Source organism: Bufo gargarizans, chromosome 6 (assembly GCF_014858855.1).
Source record: "Bufo gargarizans isolate SCDJY-AF-19 chromosome 6, ASM1485885v1, whole genome shotgun sequence".
NCBI lineage: Eukaryota > Metazoa > Chordata > Amphibia > Anura > Bufonidae > Bufo > Bufo gargarizans.
In genome coordinates, this window is record NC_058085.1 from 329,131,653 (window position 1) to 329,153,053 (window position 21,401).

Genomic DNA, 21,401 nt, shown 5'->3' on the forward strand with positions numbered 1-21,401 from the left:
ATCCAGAGGATAGGTCATCAGTAAAAAAACTCTCAGAAAACCCCTTTAATACTGCAGATCTTGCACACGGCAATGCTTTTGTCTTCTAGCAGTGTCAAAAAACTTCCAGACAGGAGATACTCACACACTCCAGGCAGAATTAGCAGTAGCTGAGGTTGGCTTAGGTTTCAGCCTGCATCCACAGTATCAGCAGCATTACTAGTTCCCGAGCTGACCATAAGAGAAGGATATCTGGCCCCGGCGGGTTTTGTGGGAGGTTGTTGCCATACGTTGCGTTTGCTCTTTATTACTGCCACCGTGGCCTCCACCCTTCTCCTCTGATGTTACTTCTTCCTGCATAGCTAGGCAGAACTGTGGCCTACTACTAGGGGCGTAGCTAAAGGTTCATGGGCCCTGGTGTAAGAGTTCAGCTTGGGCCCCCCTTCCCTCGGTGCCTTGTGGAAAGAGGCAGGGGAGCGAGCACATAGCCTTTCTGCTGCCTGAGGCAAAAATCCTGGACCTAACCCCAGCCCTACTGTTAAAGATATGCTTGGAAAACATTACATACAGTGCTCCAAAACATACAGGGTAATACAGCACCACATTCTGTACCTCTTACATCCAGTGAAGTCTCCTCTGATGTAGATGTTCTCTTTCTTCATCTTCTCCATTCAGACCACACCACCATGATGATTTCCTTCAGTCATCTCTTATCTCTGCAGAGTTTGACAAGCAGATATCTCAGTTTCCTACTTTTCCATCAACCTCCCCACCTTACCCCATCCTGCCACTCCCAAAACTGTGTCCACTGTGCTCCCCAATACTATACTGCAGAAACAGTCCCCCTGAAAATACTAGTACCACACAGATAGTACCCCCTTCAATAATTATTGGCACAAAATGCCCTAAAAAATAACTGTGCCCAGCAAATAGTGTCGCTGACAAATTGTCCCCCGAAAATAGTTGTGCTAAGCTGATACTGTGGCAGAGTGCCCACCACAATAATAGTACTCTCCAAAGCCCCACCAATAGAAATATTTATCTTCCAGAGTGCACTTGAGTGTTAACAGTGCCCCCATTGTGCCTATACTAGTAGTCATGTTCCCCATAGTCATCCGGTAATAATAATTCTCCTTATAATATGTGCCGGTAGAAAAATGCCCACTAATGTGTTTCAAGACAAAAGACCCCCTTATAATATGTGCCAGTACAAAAGATAAAGTGTGGAAATAAAAAAAATACCCCTTACAGTATTCAACAGTACAAATAATGCCCCTTATAATGTGCACCAGTGCAAAAAATACCCTTATTATGTGTGCCAGTGCTAAAAACAGCCGCTTACAATGTGCACCAGTACAAAAAATACACCCTTAAAATGTGCACAAGCGCAAAAAATACCCCAATACAAAAAATGACACATTCTTTGTGCTAGAACAAAAAAATGCTCCCTCTTAGTTCCCCAACTAGAGCCAATATCCCCATTATGCCCCCCTCATAATATGTGTCAGTACAAGAACATGACCCCATATCTGTACCAGTACAAAATGCCCCTATTTAGTGTCCCCAGTAGATGCCCCCAACCCCACCCCACTCCCCATGGTGGCCCAACAGCATGGTGCCAAATAAAAAACAATAAACTCAAATACTTACCTGTTAGCAATACGGTGTGGGCCTCTTCTGACCAGTTTCCTGAGCTATATGCTGCCTGGCTCAGGAGGCGCAATGATGATTACCTCATCGTGCCATCTGTGCCGGGCTCTTAAAGGCTACAGGCACTAGGCCTGTAGCCTCTCAGAGGGAAAGGTTGGGCAGGGAGTCATCGCTCCCTTGCGCTGCCGCACCACCTAACTGCATCGCTGTCCTGAGAACGGCAATTCACAATTGGTGGTGCGCCACCGCAAGAAACAGCACAACAAGTTTTAAGAAAAGATTCACCAGAATTGTTATTATGTAGGGAACCCAAGTATTTTTGAAGATAGACATGTCAGGTCAACCGACAAGATTTGGCCTCCTCTCTGCCCACTGTTCACCCATAAAGATGGGCCCTCTTAGTTGTTGGGCTCCATGGTGTTATACTCATGGGTGAAGGGAACATCTGAACGTGCAGTTGTACAGTGGACCCCACCAGGATGGTGCAGCATCATTTTTGTCTTGCTTTTGGCCCTCCACCCAGACCACAATATACCTACCTCATATCTTCAGAACGGCCTCCTCTCTCAAATTTGTCCACGTTCAGAAGAAAAGAGCACAAAACATCTGTATGTGTTTATTCAGGATTGATTCGGCTTCACAAAAAAGAACCAACCCGGCCCCTGTTTCCCCTTGCTGTTTGCTCCTAAGATTCAGCATTATCTTTTCCAGTTAAATTGGTCTCTAATGACGATACATTTGATTTATAAAGCAGCGGCTTTGGTGATTTTTTTTGCCGGTATCACGGAGAGAAGGGAATACATTGAAAGCTCTTTCACTGTTGTCTTAATCAAACTGACAGATCCCTCTCCAGTGACTTTATTAATCCAGACTGAAGGAATGAATCTAAACACCCCCTCAGGAACCACAGGATCTTATCAGTTAATGTACTGCCATGGTATACAAAAACTAATAAATACCCAACTCTCCTACAGCCACACAAAGTGCTTTATTGTCGATTTTAAATAAAATGCTCTGACATGCGAGGCCTGACAGGTGGCTGCCATTTACAGCGTCTTATATCATCCTGAATAGGAAATGAAGCCCTCAGTACGAATCTCCACTATCGTCCCAGCTTCAGTCAGCAGCCTGTAAAGCAACATATCTCTGTTACTGAAAAAGACAGCAAAACATAATATCAAATGCAAATACAATCGCTTTGATTGGTGGCTGGTAAAATTAGGCTCAGTTATTCCATAGTTGGATCTGTTCCTAGAAAATCAGGATAAAAACAACCAATATCAATGTCATCATGGGGGTTGTCACCAAATTTCCCTCAATATTGCAATATTTTGCAAGAATTGTTTTTCACCGGCGTCAATGTTGATGTGTCCCCCAAGCAGCATGTGGCCACAAAGGCTAGGCGGTCTGGTGCCTCTTGGGGACAAGAGCAGTGAATGGCTGCAGTGGTGGACATGACCATGGAGAAGATGTCACACTTCTGGATACTGTGGACCAGAAGGAGTAGAAACGGGAGCTTTGCCTGTGGAAAGGAGCAGCATTCAGTAGGTGACTGCCTTTTCTTCTTTCATTTTAACACTCCCCTGGCACCCATTAAAAAAATTGGGGTCAGACAATCCCTTGAACCCCGTGACGACATCCGCCGGGGCAGAGCGAGCACTATTGTATACAGCAGACATCCAAGACTAATGTGTGTGATAGGAGATGACGCCAATCGCAGAAATTTAATCTCTCAGATACTGTGGTCAAATGTAACCATGGCATCTGAGTGGAAGACCCCCGAGTGCTGGACTCCCAGAGCCAGAACGCCTTCTCCTCCCTGAGATCGGTGAAGATGCTCCTTTGTGGTAATGGTTCTAAGGCTACCAGGCCTATTACAGGTGTATTCCAATGTAGGCCTGTAGGGGACCTCACTGCACTGAATTGTACAGAATTTTCCACACACTGAAGCACACAAAAAGCACATTACAGTGTGGAAAAGGTAATCTGATTATTGCAAGTTCATGTCCCCTTGGGAGGAAGTTCTAAAAAAAAAAGTTGTTGTTTTTTTTTTAAAAAAAGCTTTTTAAAATATATAAAATATAACATTATAAAAACTCTAATCACCCCCTTCCACAAAATAAAAATAAAGTATTAAAGAAATCATAGGCATTGAGGCTTTTGAAATAGCCTGTACTATTAAACTATGAAACAACGAACGTGTGCTTCCCGTTGCCGTATTGCGGACTGCATTTGCGGATCCGCAATACACGGGTGCCGTTCCGTGGGCATTCCGCATCAAAATACGGAGATGCGGAATGGTGCGGAACGGAAGCACGGAACGGAACCCTACGGAAGCACTACGTAGTGCTTCCGTGGGGCTTCGTCCAGTACTTCCGTTCCGCAAAAAGATAAAACATGTCCTATCTTTCTGCGGAACGGCCGGATCGAGGACCCATTAATATGAATGGGTCCGCGATCTGCTGCGGCTGCCTCACGGACTGTGTTCGTGCATTGCGGCCCACATTTTGCAGGCCGGAGCACGACCATGGGGTGCACACGTTCGTGTGCAGGGGGCCTTAAGGTTGCTTTCTGCACTTTTTGATGAATTTTTGCACTAACTTTTGCAGGTTTTTTTGCTGTAAAAATGGTAACTAAAATGTTAGCTGAAGGTCTACGAGAAATATCAAATGCACACGGAAGTGTTCGTTTGCTCCTGGCGGTTTTTTTCATTCAGTGGTGTGTTTTTTGGGGGCTTTCTGGCTTCTTTTAAAAATGCAGCATGCTGAACACCTACTCTATAGGGCAAAAACACCATGAAGAAAGCATTAGGGGGAAAACTGCGAAAACCCTGCGGTCTAAAAATTCATCACTCTGACATTGTTTACAGGTATAAAAAAAAAATCCAGAAACAAATTCAGGTGTGTAATAACTCTAAAGCTGGTATTGCACATAGTCCATTTTAATGGGGGTTTTTTTTTTGTACATGTTTTTTAATGGCATTTTTTAGGCAAAAACCATCAACTCCAGATGTTACCTGGAAGTATATGGACATTATTAAAGGTAGGACAAACAGGATTTTTTATTTTATTTTTTGAGTTGTGTTTTTTTGACAATTATGTTGCATTTTTGTAGTTCAATGCACTTGCATTATCTGGAGAAACTCCTATGATGTCATTAGAGCAGGAATGCTGGGTGAAGTAGTACAGCAACAGATGTCACATTACAGTCTCACCATCTCTCTCATGTGGAAAGTGATCGCATTATTCAGCTGGGAGAAATGAATTGAGAAAACGTTAAATTGTGTAATGCTATTGACTTTTAGTGAATTTATGCTTGATGTCAATTGCTGTCTATGGAGCCAAATCGATGGGGGTATTACATTTCACTGAACAGTTTGACTGAGATTCTAGCCAGACTCAACACATAGAGACCCAGCTCAATGTTCTACAAGCCTCGACTGATAGCAAGAGATGGTCTGAAAGGTGTCCTGGCTTGTTGGTAATGATTAGTTTGGAAGGATCAGATAGATAGATAGATAGATAGATAGATAGATAGATAGATAGATAGATAGATAGATAGATAAGAAAGACACACAAAAAGGTAGAAGAAATAAGTAAGAAAGTTAGAAAGATAGAGCATTATCTGTCCTATATAATGGTGCCTTTTATTCCTGATATATGAGAATGACATCATGTACAGGATCATCTATGTTGACCTACAGTCTGTATCTATGACCGGCCATGGGAGCCCTCACACCTCTCACCACTGCTAACAAGGAGAAGCTGTCATATGAGTGATGATTATCTCTGATAAATTGGATATTATCCTTTCATCATAGGAATCCAGTAACATCTGAATGGTAACCAGGGAACCCTTACCAAAAAAACTGTATGGAGTATGAATCTATCTATCCATCTCTTTCTATCATCTATCTATTATCTATCTATCTGTTTCTTCCTATCATCTATACAAAATCTATCTACAGTATCTATATATATTATCTATCCATCAGTGTCTTTCTGTTTATCTATTTCATATCCTTCTATCTCTCTAACCCTGCTTTTATTTCTTACTTTCTAACTTCATTATTTATTTCTTCTTTTTGCGCCTATCTATCTATCTAATCCTGCTTTTATGTACTACTAATTTATTCTACCTTTTTGAGTGTCTTTCTATTTACCCTCTCTGTTTATCTATTTTATATCCTTCTATCTATAATCCTGCTTTTCTGTCTTCCATGCTGCTCTCTACAGGATTTAAGAAGGGCAGACAGGCAGCACTCAGGAGCTGGCCTCCTACAGCTTCCCCGGGTCTAGATGCCGGATTATGGGCAGACAGGCAGCACTCAGGAGCTGGCCTCCTACAGCTTCCCCGGGTCTAGATGCCGGATTATGGGCAGACAGGCAGCACTCAGGAGCTGGCCTCCTACAGCTTCCCCGGGTCTAGATGCCGGATTATGGGCAGACAGGCAGCACTCAGGAGCTGGCCTCCTACAGCTTCCCCAGGTCTAGATGCCAGATTATGGACAGACAGGCAGCACTCAGGAGCTGGCCTCCTACAGCTTCCCCGGGTCTAGATGCCAGATTATGGACAGACAGGCAGCACTCAGGAGCTGGCCTCCTACAGCTTCCCCGGGTCTAGATGCCGTTATGGGCAGACAGGCAGCACTCAGGAGCTGGCCTCCTACAGCTTCCCCGGGTCTAGATGCCGGATTATGGGCAGACAGGCAGCACTCAGGAGCTGGCCTCCTACAGCTTCCCCAGGTCTAGATGCCAGATTATGGACAGACAGGCAGCACTCAGGAGCTGGCCTCCTACAGCTTCCCCGGGTCTAGATGCCGGATTATGGACAGACAGGCAGCACTCAGGAGCTGGCCTCCTACAGCTTCCCCGGGTCTAGATGCCAGATTATGGACAGACAGGCAGCACTCAGGAGCTGGCCTCCTACAGCTTCCCCAGGTCTAGATGCCGGATTATGGACAGACAGGCAGCACTCAGGAGCTGGCCTCCTACAGCTTCCCCGGGTCTAGATGCCGGATTATGGACAGACAGGCAGCACTCAGGAGCTGGCCTCCTACAGCTTCCCGGGTCTAGATGCCGGATTATGGACAGACAGGCAGCACTCAGGAGCTGGCCTCCTACAGCTTCCCCAGGTCTAGATGCCAGATTATGGACAGACAGGCAGCACTCAGGAGCTGGCCTCCTACAGCTTCCCGGGTCTAGATGCCTGATTATGGGCAGACAGGCAGCACTCAGGAGCTGGCCCCCTACAGCTTCCCGGGTCTAGATGCCGGATTATGGACAGACAGGCAGCACTCAGGAGCTGGCCTCCTACAGCTTCCCCGGGTCTAGATGCCGTTATGGGCAGACAGGCAGCACTCAGGAGCTGGCCTCCTACAGCTTCCCCGGGTCTAGATGCCGGATTATGGGCAGACAGGCAGCACTCAGGAGCTGGCCTCCTACAGCTTCCCCAGGTCTAGATGCCAGATTATGGACAGACAGGCAGCACTCAGGAGCTGGCCTCCTACAGCTTCCCCGGGTCTAGATGCCGGATTATGGACAGACAGGCAGCACTCAGGAGCTGGCCTCCTACAGCTTCCCCGGGTCTAGATGCCAGATTATGGACAGACAGGCAGCACTCAGGAGCTGGCCTCCTACAGCTTCCCCAGGTCTAGATGCCGGATTATGGACAGACAGGCAGCACTCAGGAGCTGGCCTCCTACAGCTTCCCCGGGTCTAGATGCCGGATTATGGACAGACAGGCAGCACTCAGGAGCTGGCCTCCTACAGCTTCCCGGGTCTAGATGCCGGATTATGGACAGACAGGCAGCACTCAGGAGCTGGCCTCCTACAGCTTCCCCAGGTCTAGATGCCAGATTATGGACAGACAGGCAGCACTCAGGAGCTGGCCTCCTACAGCTTCCCGGGTCTAGATGCCTGATTATGGGCAGACAGGCAGCACTCAGGAGCTGGCCCCCTACAGCTTCCCGGGTCTAGATGCCGGATTATGGGCAGACAGGCAGCACTCAGAAGCTGGCCTCCTACAGCTTCCCGGGTCTAGATGCCGGATTATGGACAGACAAGCAGCACTCAGGAGCTGGCCTCCTACAGCTTCCCGGGTCTAGATGCCGGATTATGGGCAGACAGGCAGCACTCAGGAGCTGGCCTCCTACAGCTTCCCCAGGTCTAGATGCCAGATTATGGACAGACAGGCAGCACTCAGGAGCTGGCCTCCTACAGCTTCCCCGGGTCTAGATGCCGGATTATGGGCAGACAGGCAGCACTCAGGAGCTGGCCTCCTACAGCTTCCCCGGGTCTAGATGCCGGATTATGGGCAGACAGGCAGCACTCAGGAGCTGGCCTCCTACAGCTTCCCCGGGTCTAGATGCCGGATTATGGGCAGACAGGCAGCACTCAGGAGCTGGCCTCCTACAGCTTCCCCGGGTCTAGATGCCGGATTATGGACAGACAGGCAGCACTCAGGAGCTGGCCTCCTACAGTTTCCCCGGGTCTAGATGCCGGATTATGGACAGACAGGCAGCACTCAGGAGCTGGCCTCCTACAGCTTCCCGGGTCTAGATGCCTGATTATGGACAGACAGGCAGCACTCAGGAGCTGGCCTCCTACAGCTTCCCCAGGTCTAGATGCCGGATTATGGACAGACAGGCAGCACTCAGGAGCTGGCCTCCTACAGCTTCCCGGGTCTAGATGCCGGATTATGGGCAGATGGAGCAGGATCTGCACTTATGCTGAGGGCTCATTGTATTCCTGGCTTTACTATAAACCAGAAATAGAGCTGGGAGGACATGAGGTGCTGCCTCCTTCACACTCTGCACCCACAACTCAAGGGCAGAAGCTGCTTTTCTGGGTGTTCAGTTACCTTTTGGCTTGGATACTCAGTCTCAATAAGTAACTTTACTCTGGAAAGTTCAGAACCAGCACAATGTCCTGTCTGAAGCTGTTCTCCAAGTTCTGAGCTATTAGGTACAGCACCATTCTACATAATGGAGTGTCAGCCTGGCAGAACAACAGGTCCAGGGTCATTAGGAACTGTCATGTATTCTCACTTTGCCCAGTGTCCTGCATCTCCCCCTTACAGAAATAGCAAGGGCACCCAAAGGACTTTATAGCCATGAATAAGTGCATGGAGTCTCATCAGTATCTGTAGGGTTCCTAGATGTATTACTTAACCTTTCTACATTTTCTATAAAGACCATGGTCCATTGTCCAGCAAGGACAATACATCTACTGACCCCCCTCTCCCCCTTCAGAATTATAAAAAGTCAAGTCTTTTGGTTCTCCTTGAACCTAGCCTTTAGTTATATCTGCCCCTGGAAAAGCTGAGTGAAGACCAATATGGCAGAAGGAACAGCAACTACAGATCCTTGGCATTTTTATGTGCTCCCCTTCTCAAGGGCCTAGAAAGGCTGTTGGAATATTCTCAGAAAATGTAGATGAATAGCTTTAGCTTCTGTCTTTTTTTAACTGTAGTGTTGCCACGTATTGGCTGGAAGGGGTTAATCCAGGGGGCTAATGAGGAGGGGGATGCTTCTTGAACCCTTTGTCAGCTCCTTTCCTTCTGAGTGCTCCTTCCTTTCCTAACCACAAGAAGTTTGGTTGATGGAGCTGGCGCCAGAGGGTTCCCAGCAGAGTTCACTGGGCAGGTAGGGCTGGAAATGTGATCCTCACAGACAGGGGATTCAGGAAGGGAGATCCAGGCAGACAGAGAGCTCATCAGGCCCCATACACACTTAGCCTGTGTCCATCACCGACTAAAGTGGCCTTTCAGCTGAAGGTGCCTGCTTTCTACTTGTGTGCACCTCAAAGGTCCAAGGAAATCCAGTTCCTTCCATTAACCCCAAGCTATGCAGTCACTGGAGATTGTCCCTGGCCCTTAGGATGATGACACTTTCCCCTATCTGCCGGTGCAAAAGAGCTTTTCCATCTCATAAATGAACTAGAAGCAGCACCCAAGACCAAAGCCTTCCTTCTGTCCACACCAGCCATGGTCACCACGTTGTGAGGGCCTTTCCACGCTGAGACTTGTGGTTCCACAGATGCTGCTAAACTACAAAGGGCAGCAATTGACAGCTGAAAAAAAGAAGTCAATAAATGACTTGGATTTCCAAGATCCCTTTGGGGTGAACTGAGCCCAGGATCACTTTATAGCAGATGGGATCTGACTGTAACCATATGGTTGTGCCATGTTGTGTTAGGAGTGCACTGTCTGTCAGTAAGACCCTGGATACACACACTATAACATACATCTAAATATATATATATATATATATATATATATATATATATATACACACATTGTACACACATGTATACATATATATATACATATATATATATATATATATATATATATATATAACCTCAGCTATATATATATTATATACACATTGTACACATATATACATATATAACCTCAGCTATATATATATTATATAAACATTGTACACATATATACATATATAACCTCAGCTATATATATATATTATATACACATTGTACACATATATACATATATAACCTCAGCTATATATATATATTATATACACATTGTACACACATATATACATATATATAACCTCAGCTATATATATATTATATACACATTGTACACACATAAATATATATATATATAACCTCAGATATTATTTACCTTATTATAACACTACGATTTTTAGGTGAAAATAGCAATCAATAATTGTATTAATATTGATAATATTGATAAATCAATAATATTAATAATTGGAATTAGTAGTATTGTTAGTAAAAAAAAAATAATATTACATTATAGCAGTGGTAGAAATTCTAGTAGTAATTACTCTATATAATGAGAAATGATAACACAAATGAAGAGAATATATTTTTGTATTAATAATCATCACTACTGCATTACTTATATTTGTAGTCAGCTCTGAATCGGTGCTATGTATGATATATATTATATTCAGAAAGTGAATTCTAAAAATGTAATTCTTGTTAATTCATGCAATGTATTCCAAAATAATATAATTGACTACTATTTGTCCCGGCAACGTCTTTTTATAGTAATATATATATAGTATTTATATATAGAGTATTTATTATTTTAATAATTTTAGTTTTATTCTGTATTTTATATTATTTCGGTGTTATTATTTATTATGTTTTCATATCATTATTATTATTATTATTATTATTATTATTATTATTATTATTCTGCTTTGATATAATTATTGTTATTATTAACCCATTAAGGCGTTCTTATTATTCTAAGTAATACCAGTAATGATAATAATCTGTTGTTCATATGAATTATTTACTTATTTAATTTAACCCCGTTATTGTAAATGCCGCCCAGTCTGCACAGGGGCTCTGCGGTTGTCTCAGAGGTCACTTTATCGCTGAATTATTTACCTATGAGGAGAACTGGTCGGAGTTTTCACTAATGGCCTGAAATCTTGGATCGTCCCATGAAATCTTAATGCTGCTCAATTGCAGGACAGAAAAAAATAAGAAGAGGATCGTGTATGAAATATTAATAAAATAATGCTGGATGTAAAGGTCCCCTGGTGCCAGTCACTTGTCTGCCGATTTCCTTAAATAGAGGCAATTTAGCAATGGATTTTAGCGATCCTGCTCAGGATGCCATTGTCCTAAAACTGTGCGACATTTCATCTGTACATAGAGACATTTACACTGCTGTGATCTTGGGCTGACCTCTACAGACCTGTGTATCCATCATCCCCCTTGTGTCACATCATTCTAGTTATTTGTTACATTTTACAATTCTTCTACATTAAGTTTAGCCAAAGTGTTTCTTCTGCTTCCTCCCAGCCATAGAAAAATGTCTCAGTTTGTATAAATTCAGTCTGTTTTTTTTTTTCATGGATTATTGGTAGGGCTACATGGCGATCTGGGGCACCCTTGTGACACCCAAATATCGCAGTGTAAATCCAGCAGTATGGGATATTTTTTGAGATTGGCATGTCATTGTCACTGCAAAGGTGCCAGTCCTGCTGCGACCCCATCCATTCCTATGGCAGCCATCTACACCGTGGATTCTTGTGCAAGACGTGTGCCGCCTCCATGTAGCCTTACTCTAAAAGATCAAATAGAAGGAGGGATCCAATATTTATTGCCTTATGAGAAAGAACCAAATCCGCAAAAATAAAAACTGATTGCAAATGTCTAGTTTTAAAAAATAAAAAAACTGTAGGAGTTAGGGATCAGTCACACTTCAGTGTTTGGTCAGTGATTTGTGAGCCAAAGCCAGAAGCAGAAGCCTCCACAGAGATCAGGTACAATGGAAAGATCTGCACCTGTTCTGAGGTTTTGGCTCACAAATCCCGGATGGAAATCACTGATCAAATACTGAAGTGTGAACCAGGTCTAAAGGATGATTTGAGGAATCCTTATGGAATGTAAGCTCATTCACACGAACGTGGGCTGCCTGTTGCCGTATTGCGGACCGCATTTGCGGATCCGCAATACACGGACACCGTTCCGTGTGCATTTTGCATCACAGATGTGGACCCATTCACTTCAATGGGTCCGCAAATCCGGAGATGCGGAACGGTGCAGAATGGAAGCACGGAACACTACAGAAGCACTACGGAGTGCTTCCTGGGGTTCCGTTCCGTGCCTCCGCACCGCAAAAAAGGTAGAACTTGCTCTATCTTTTTGCAAAAACGTACGGATCGCGGACCCATTCAAGTGAATGGGTCTGCGATCCCCATGCGGCTGCAATTTGCGGTCCACAGCACAGGCTGGGGCTTCACACAGTTGTGTGAACGAGCCCTAAGCTTGTAGCCGTTCAGCCAGGATCTTATTTTTTCGGTTTCTTTCATCCTGTAGCCCTTATTCACTTCGGCGATACGGATTGTGTCCGGATCTGTTCCACTGCAAGTTGAATCCGTTTTTTTTTTTCTGCTTCAGGATTTCATTAGAATTTACAGGAGTATTTCTTCCTTCCTTCATTATTTATGCGGACTGTGACGTGCGCGTTTGGAAACAAATCCGGACAAAGCTCGGACATGCTGCGGATTTCGAATACTGACGTAAATGATGTGGATAGCTCTATTCATTAGCATTAGCAGTAGATTCCGGAACATAAAAATCCGGACTACATACGCATTTGCAAACACGCTGGTCTGAAAGCAGCCTTAGTGCAGATCCCTGGACTGATGGGAATGACAGCCCCGGATTCTTTCCGTCTGGCCCGCCATCCATTGCTACTGACGACAGCCCTGCCAGACAGAAAAAAGACGCAAAGCAGACTTTTGTACTAACGTTTAGTTCAGAATGATTCTCTTTGAAAACAAGTAGATGCGTTTGGAAATCATTTTTGTTTTTGTTTTTTATTTATATGATTTCTCTAAATTCTCATGCGGACGAACGTACGGGCTCTGACCCTGTGCTGCGGCCCGCAGATAGCGCTCCACAATACACGGGCACTGGCAGTGCTCACTCCGTTCTGCGGAACCGGACCCATTCAAGTGATCCACAAGATACAGCAAAAGATAGGACATGTCTTTATCTTTTTGCGGTGCGGAGGCAGGGACCTGAAAATCCATGGAAGCGCTTTGGAGTGTTTCCTTGGGCTTCCGATTCGTGCCTCCACTCCGCAAAAGATAGGACATGTCCTATCTTTCGCCGTATCTTGCGGATCACGGACCTATTCAAGTCAAAGCGTCTGCATCTGAGGGCACATATCCAGTGCCCGTATATTGCGGACCACGGATCCCTTACGGTTGTGTGCATGAGCCCTGAGGGCGGTGTCCATCACAGCTTTTGGGGCAGTGCTTGATGCAGTTTTCGCCAAACCTAGATTTGGTTTGGAAGAAGATAAGAAATATAAAGGAAGGACTTCTATTTTTCTATATTTCCTTTCTGCTGGATCCAATTCTGGCTTTGGCTTAAAAAAAAAAACCTGCATCAAAAACGGCCACAAAACACCGAGGTGACACCAGCCTAAAGTGCGTGACGTGCACAGAGAGTCATGATAGACGTTGGCAGCTGAAGAGAACTGCCGCGAGCGAAGGGTGGCGTCCCATATAGATGGCCATCCTTTCCCAGAGGGAAACTGATGCTAGAACTGGTCCCATGCTTTTCTGTGAGATTGGGCACATCAGGTTTGGCACTCGATGTCTCCCAGTGCCAGGAAGAGAAATGTTGCTTTCACAAAGACTGGATATAGTACAACAGTTGTGTCCGTCTCTGGCGTAAAACAACTGGCCAGATGCAGCTGATACATGGACCTCCGCCTGTTTTGGTGGAATGTGGTCCAAAACGGAAGTAAAAGATTCTGCTTTGTGTTTCGGGCACTGACAATACTTGAAGGAAGACTGGCATCTAAAAAGCTCCCATAGTGCTATAGTTCTTATGGCGTTTTTCTTTGTTTTTAGTGCAAAAAGTTTCACATTGACAACAGCGGGATCTATTGGTATATTGATACAGATGTAGTAGAGTTAACACGCAGGCTTAAAGGGTTTGTCCACTTTTTACTATTGATGACCTCTCCTTAGGACAGGTCATCAATATCAGATCGACGGGGGCCCGACGCCCGACACCCCCCGCCGATCAGCGGTTTGAAGAGAAGGCAGCGCTGCCCTTTCAGCTCTGTTTACCTGCTCGCGGCAGCAATTGCAGGTGTAATTATAAGTATGGCCTCCCCATTCACGTCTATGGGATAGCTCCGAATTATTCACATGAACAGAGTCGTCCCATAGAAGTGAATGGGGGACTCCATACTTACACTGCTCACCACTAAAATTGCTGCGACAAGCAAGTAAATAGAGAAAAGCACGTATGAGCGCTGCCTTCTCTTCAAACAGCTGATCAGCGGGGGTGCCGGGTGTCAGACCCCCGCCCATCTAATATTGATGACCTATCCTGAGGATAGTTTAGACTAAAACCTTCAGGATCATCCATGAAACAAACATAATTACAAAAAACAAAATGGCTGCACACCATTATATATACAAACATTAGAGTATACATGAATAATGGAAGCTCTTAGTGCACATACATGTCGGGCCCATCTACCAGGCGTCAAGGTGGCTTCCACAGATGGGTCCCTAATATACTGCCTCACTTTAGACTTACCTAAGCCTACAATATTCAGGGCAGTGTAGAGACCAGCTACATACGTACTCTGCTCAGGTAGATGGGCGTGTTCAGTCTAAAAGAGGCGCTACCCTCAATATATTCAGACTGAACTCGCCCATCTACCTGGGACTTCTGAGCAGAGTACGTTTGTAGCTGGTTAGGGACCCATCTGCGGAAGTCACCTTGACGCCTGGTAGATGGGCCTGACACGTATCCAGAATGACCCCCGTTTCTTAGCTCTATTACTTGTATATATAATGGTGTGCAGCAATTTTGTTTTTTTGTAATTATGTTTGCTTCATGGATATGCAACTGTGATTCTGACGGTTTTAGTCTAAATTTTCTTGCAATATATTGGGGGTGGCACTCCTTTTAGACTGGACATGCCCATCTACCTGGGACTTCTGAGCAGAATATGTTTGTAGCTGGTTCCTACACTGCCCTGAATATTGGAGGCTTTAGTAAGTCCAAAGTGAGGCAGTATCTTTAGTGATAGGGACGCATCTGCGAAAGCCACCTTGACGCTTGGTAGGTGGGCCCGACACGTATGTGCGCTAAGAGCTTCCATTACTCATTTATAGTCGGTATTGTACCACTTTTATCCAGAATGACCCCCATTTCTTAGCTCTATTATTTGTATATATAATGGTGTGCAGCCATTTAGTTTTTTTGTAGCTATCCTGAGGATAGGTCATCAATAGTAGAAAACGGACAACCCCTTTAACTAGACCTGTTAATTAAACTAGTTGTGTTAAGCTTACATCTTCAATTGCTTTACAATGGCTTTTGTTTCGGGACATCACAATCAGTTAGGCCTCTTTCACACGGGCGAGATATGCGTGAGGTCAACGCATTGCACCTGCACTGAATCCTGACCCATGCATTTCAATGGAGCTGTGCACATGAGCGGTGATTTTCACGCATCACTTGTGCGTTGCGTGAAAATCGCGGGATTCTCTATATTCTGCGTTTGCAGTGCAAATGCAGATGCAGTGCAATTTTCACACACGGTTGCTAGGAGACGATCGGGATGGGGACCCGATCATTATTATTTTCCCTTATAACATGGTTATAAGGGAAAATAATAGCATTCTTAATACAGAATGCATAGTAAAATAGCGCTGGAGGGGTTAAAAAATAAATAACCATGGTGATGGATCATATGATGAGTGCAGTGACGTCACCACGGGTCCTTTTCCTCCTGGGCATCAAAGAAGAAGACAGAAGAGAAGTCGGGTTGAGCGAACAAGTGGATGAGGTGAGTTAAAAAAATTTATTTATTTTTTTAACCCCTCCATCCCTATTTTACTAAGCATATGTCTCTATGTTGTGCCTTTCCTCTGTTATTCCTCCTATAAGCTTATGAATGGTTAGCGGTCTGCATTAAAGGTCTATCTGGGTGTTACACAGTCTGTCACTATCCAATCAGTGTTGCCAGTGTTAGACTACACAAGGACACACACACCCAACTGGTAACACCCAGAGGGACCCTTATTGTAAACTGCTGACCATTCATAAAATTCTAGAAGCAATAATAGAGGAACAACACTACATGGAGTTATATGGTATGGGGAATGCAAGTAGTTAGTTAAACCGAAATGTCGGGAGAGGTGACAGGATCATTTTGAAATGAGGCAAATTTTTAACACCATGAACCACAAAAATAGCACAAAATCTTAGTCTAAAATAAGCCAACCAAGAGGTATCATAAGCAAAGGAAAAACGTCTAAGGCCCCTACACATATGTCCAGCGATCCCCTCCACTGTGAAGCAGAAGTCACCGGAGGGGAAGTGATCCAGAACTGACCCCATCATTTTCTATGGGATAGTACTCATACACCAGATGCATCACCAGACAGAAAACGCGGCATGCTCAGTTTTTCTGTCTGGCGCTATCACTGTACAGGCGCTGGATCTGTGCACCGATGTGCAGTATAAATATATCAGTTTTGTCCGACTCCAGCATAATACAACTGATATATATGAAGGTAGCCTCACATGTGTAAGGCCCCATGCAGAGGGCCATTGTGCGGCCGTTTCGTGCGCTGGGGACCTCAATTTGCGTTTCAAAATACACGGGCAACGTCCTGGGACGGATTGAGACCCATTCAACTTGAATGGGTCTGTGATTCATCCGCACCACAAAAATATAGAACATGTTCTATTTTTTTGCGGTGCAGAGGCACGGACAGAAACACCACGGAACCACTCCGGGGTGCTTCCGCGGGGTTCTGTGCCTCCGTTCCGCACCGCAGCTCCGGATTGCGGACCCATTAAAGTGAATGCGGGGAGCACACGGCCTGTGCCTGCATATTGTGGACGCGCTGTTTGCAATACGGCCATGTGCATGAGGCCTAAGGCCGGATGTACAAATATCACTTGTGTCCGGCCAGTTGTTTTATGCCAGAACTGGACACAACTGATGTATGAAAACTGCACATCGGTGCACACGTCCAGCGTCTGTACACTGATAGCGCCAGACAGAAAAACTTACCTGTAATGCGGATTTCCAAATTTATAGCATGTCAACTATGTTTGTGGTTTTAGCTGTGGATTTCCCCCTTTTCAAAACCGCATGTAATCCACAGCAAAAACCACACTTAGACATTAGATTTGGGCGCGGATATGGTGCAGAAACGCACATAAATCAGCACGGAAATTTGTGCGGATCTTATGTGCAGGTAGACTTAGGGGGACTTCTATTGGAATTATGGAGATACAAATGAAAAGATGTGTGCCCCATCAATGTTGCGTGCTACGTCTCCATAATATGGCACCCAGAGTGCTCTATGGGCCCATTCTGCATCGCCGTGTGTCTTTGATTTTGCATAAAGATACACAAGAAAATATTATGGCCATCATATGTAATATCATATTATGGAGGTATTCTCCCCTAGAAACACGGTTCAGGTATAATAGTTGTGTCTGCAATACCATAGCCTCTACTGGCGCAAGCTACTGGACCTGGACAGAAGAAGAAGAAGAAGAAAATCCCTTTATTGTCCCTCAGTGGGGAAATTTTGCTATAACAGCGGCAATCACATTTATAACAGAAGCAAAATGAGAGTAATTAGAAATTAAAGAGTAAAATACAAGAAAAACATAACAGAATTTACTTAAAAATTAAAAGGCCAGATAAATAAAAAAAAATGCTTTTTGACCCAGCCTGACTGCAGTGGATGGAGACTGCACCACATCCCTAGACATATGTTTTTGTTTTTATTTTATTACAGGATATGTAATAATAAATAGCTACAGACAAATGCTACAGTGAGCCCAGCCAACACATACATCCACACGTATGACTGACACTTGTGATAATGCAGAATAAATCTTTAGCAGGGGAGGTGAATGCTCCTGTCTGTATTCATATTTTAGTTCATTTACATTAAATATGTCACCAAGAAAACTTCTCTACATCTTATGAAATTCTGACATGAATTGCCCAGACCAAAAAAGGCAAGTAGAATGGAAAATTAAGAAATGTATTCTGAAAGAAATTCTGTTCATTGTTGTAACTACTGACTTTAATCTCTCTATTTATTTATCTATTTTTTCTATTTTATTTACTACAATTGTATGTTATTGGCATCTGATATAGAGGATAATGATGTTTATTAATTTTTCATAAGAAGCAAGTCTGTCTGTGTATCTACTTTTAGGTCAGATTTCTGCATCCAATTTTGAGAGTCAAAATCAGGAATGGATCATAAAGGAGAGAAAGTCTGAAGGAGAGACATGACTTTATTTTTTTACATTCACTTCAGGAACCTGTGTGGCTGTACCCTAATTCATCTGTCTCACAGCTAGTTATTTTATGCTATCTTGCTATATTATAATTATCTAGGTATTGATCTCATGCCTAGCTAACCATATAAGTATTACCCATCCATATCTATCTATATATTCTTTATCTATCAATGTTTGTTATCTATCTATGGCTGCTTTCAGACCAGGGTATTGAAATCCATCAGTATTCTGGCTCAGGATCCTGATGATATAACATCAGTATTGTCATCAGGATTGCTTCAGTATTTCATCAGGATTTCCAGGACTATTTCTTCCTTCCTTCATTATTTATGCACTGCTGTATTTGGAAAAAAAATCCCCATAAAACTCAGATATCCTGCGGATTTCAAATACTTATGGAAATTATAAGCCCATGTGAATAGCTCTATTCATTAACATTATTTATCTATCTATATATCCTTTATCTATCAATGTTTGATATATATATATATATATATATATATATATATAGCTAAATAAATGAATAGATAGAAAGATAGATAGATAGATAGATAGATAGATATAAGACATCTACTTAAATCTGTCAGAACTCATGTCTATTTCATTTGGCATTCATAAACCAAAATGTACCAATCCTTGCAGTTTGCACCCTGTTTGATGCCTATAGGGTGCAGCACCAGGTATTGATGGGCTCTTTGTGTTGACATGAATGAAGACAGTGGCAGACTGGTGGGAGATAATATTCTACTGGAAAAACAAAGCACACCACCAGTAAGGGCTGAAGAAGAGAATCACTAATGATGGCCCAAGGCTGGAGAGAGGACCTCTGCCTCCATGCAGGGTAATGAGTGGGGCTCAGCTTACCTCCTCCCCAGCAGACAGGGCTACTTACAGCAATGTCCTCTGTAAACAATCCAAATGGTCCTAATTAAGAAAAACTAAACTGAATTAGCAGATCCCGTGAAAGTGATTATTTGTCCTGGTAGAGATCGTGCCAACACCAATGACAGGAGCAGATTAAACGTCTGGGAGATGAAGACCCTGCAGAACCCCCATACACAGAAATCTAATGTACAGAGAGGTCGGGAGATAAGGAATAATACAAGATCCTAACAAGATCCTGAGCGGCCCCATTACTCACTGCTTAATTACACAATTGAAAGAGAATTGACATAAATTGTGTATGGAAGATGTATCATCTGCTGTAAAGCAAATTACACTGATAACTGCTTATCAATTTATACCATTTCTGGTGTCAACCTGATCGTAAAGGCTCCAATTATTTTACCAGGTCGCAAAAGGCATGAAATAATAACCATAGCCTCATCTATGTGTTCTGTCATTCCAGGAGCAAAGAGCATATTCACTGACTAACAGAGGAGCAGCAATGCAGGGGGTAATGGGATACAGAGAATGTAACAATAGTAATAATAATAATAATATTAATAAATACATTGATGGATAAATAAAACATTCTTTCATAAATTAACCAAACCCAAACATAACAGAAATAGAAAAAAAAAACGAATATATATATATATATATATATATATATATATATATAATTTAAAATATATTATTTAAAATAAATCTATTTAATAAACATCTATACCTATCTACACATACTACTCCATAATAATAAGGAAAATAGTAAAGATATGATGGTGAATATAGATAGAGATTAGATGCAAAGGTAAATAGATAGATAGATAGATAGATAGATAGATAGATGATAGAAAAAAAAGATTAGATAGATAATAGAAAGAAAGATTACAAAGGGAAATAGATAGATAGATAGATAGATAGATAGATAGATAGATAGATAGATAGATATAGACATACTTATCTATATGCATCTATGGATCTATTATCTATCCATTATCCAATCCTTCTATCTATCCATCTTCTATCTATCTATCTATCTATCTATATGACACCACATCATCTCTCTGCACTGTATCACTCTGTAGATGGGTTCTGCTGGGTATTATCTGCTCCTCTCCTCTACATCATGCTTGTTTGACTTGACTTTGTAATGCTCTTCTCTGGCACATGGAGGCTGCTGGGTTTGGCAGGGAAGAAGGAGACTCCTTTCTCAGGCTGTCATTCAAGTGCATGTTGTCCTGCTGCAGCCAATAGGCAGCGAGTGAGGGTGGAAGAGCCCGGCTCCTGTCTTCCAGGCCTCCTGGCTGGGTGATTGATGTCACAGTTTGCACACAGAGCAACTAACCAAATGCAAAAAGCACTATCCACTTCAGCTCTTCCTCTGCTCTTTTTATCCTGCCCCAGGAATTGGAAGCAACTGAAGCGAGACCAAGCTACAATTTTTTATCTCTTAAGTGATCTGAGCTCTGGGGCTGGAGCTCCACCATAGTGTGGGAAGGTACAGCATGGATCACATAGGGGCTCATCACCTGCACCAGAGCCATGCAGAGCCCATCAGCTTTGGAATTGATCAGATCTTGAACAATTCAGATCAAGGGAGTTGTATGATTTCCAGTTCCAGGCTCCAGGATTCAGACTATGGATTGGGATGCATTGTGAGCAGTGCCTACAACACCATGACAGGCAGCTACAGCAACAACAACACCGGCGGATACAACAGCAGTGCCTGCAGCATGGCCTCCCTGACAGGCTCTTACAATATGAACATGGGGATGAACATGAATGGGAACAACCTCAATGCTGCTGGGGTGATTAGGGTTCCTGCCCACAGACCTCTGACTGGCAGCGTGCACCAACCTATTTCCACTGGAATGCCTACTGTACCCAGTGTGGGGGCAATGAACAATATGAACAACCTGACAGGGTTAACTTTCCCCTGGATGGAAAGTAATAGGAGGTATACTAAGGACAGATTCACAGGTAGGTGCCTGGAAGCTCTGCTTGGCCTCTGTGCTTCCCAATGCTGCTGCCTGCACTCTGTACCCCACCAGG

At 43.6% G+C, this 21,401-nt stretch overlaps 1 protein-coding gene across 4 annotated transcripts in view; it reads left to right on the forward strand.

Annotated features, from left to right (window-relative positions):
• The first annotated feature begins 20,687 nt into the window (after positions 1–20,687).
• TLX1 (T cell leukemia homeobox 1) overlaps positions 20,688–21,401 on the forward strand; it is a 78,277-nt gene continuing 77,563 nt past the window's right edge. For all 4 annotated transcript variants that reach the window (XM_044299913.1, XM_044299914.1, XM_044299910.1 and 1 more), the window contains exon 1: positions 20,688–21,329. In XM_044299913.1, the coding sequence (XP_044155848.1) occupies positions 20,855–21,329 (475 nt within the window). In that variant the 5' untranslated portion in view covers positions 20,688–20,854. The remainder of the gene's footprint in view (positions 21,330–21,401) is intronic.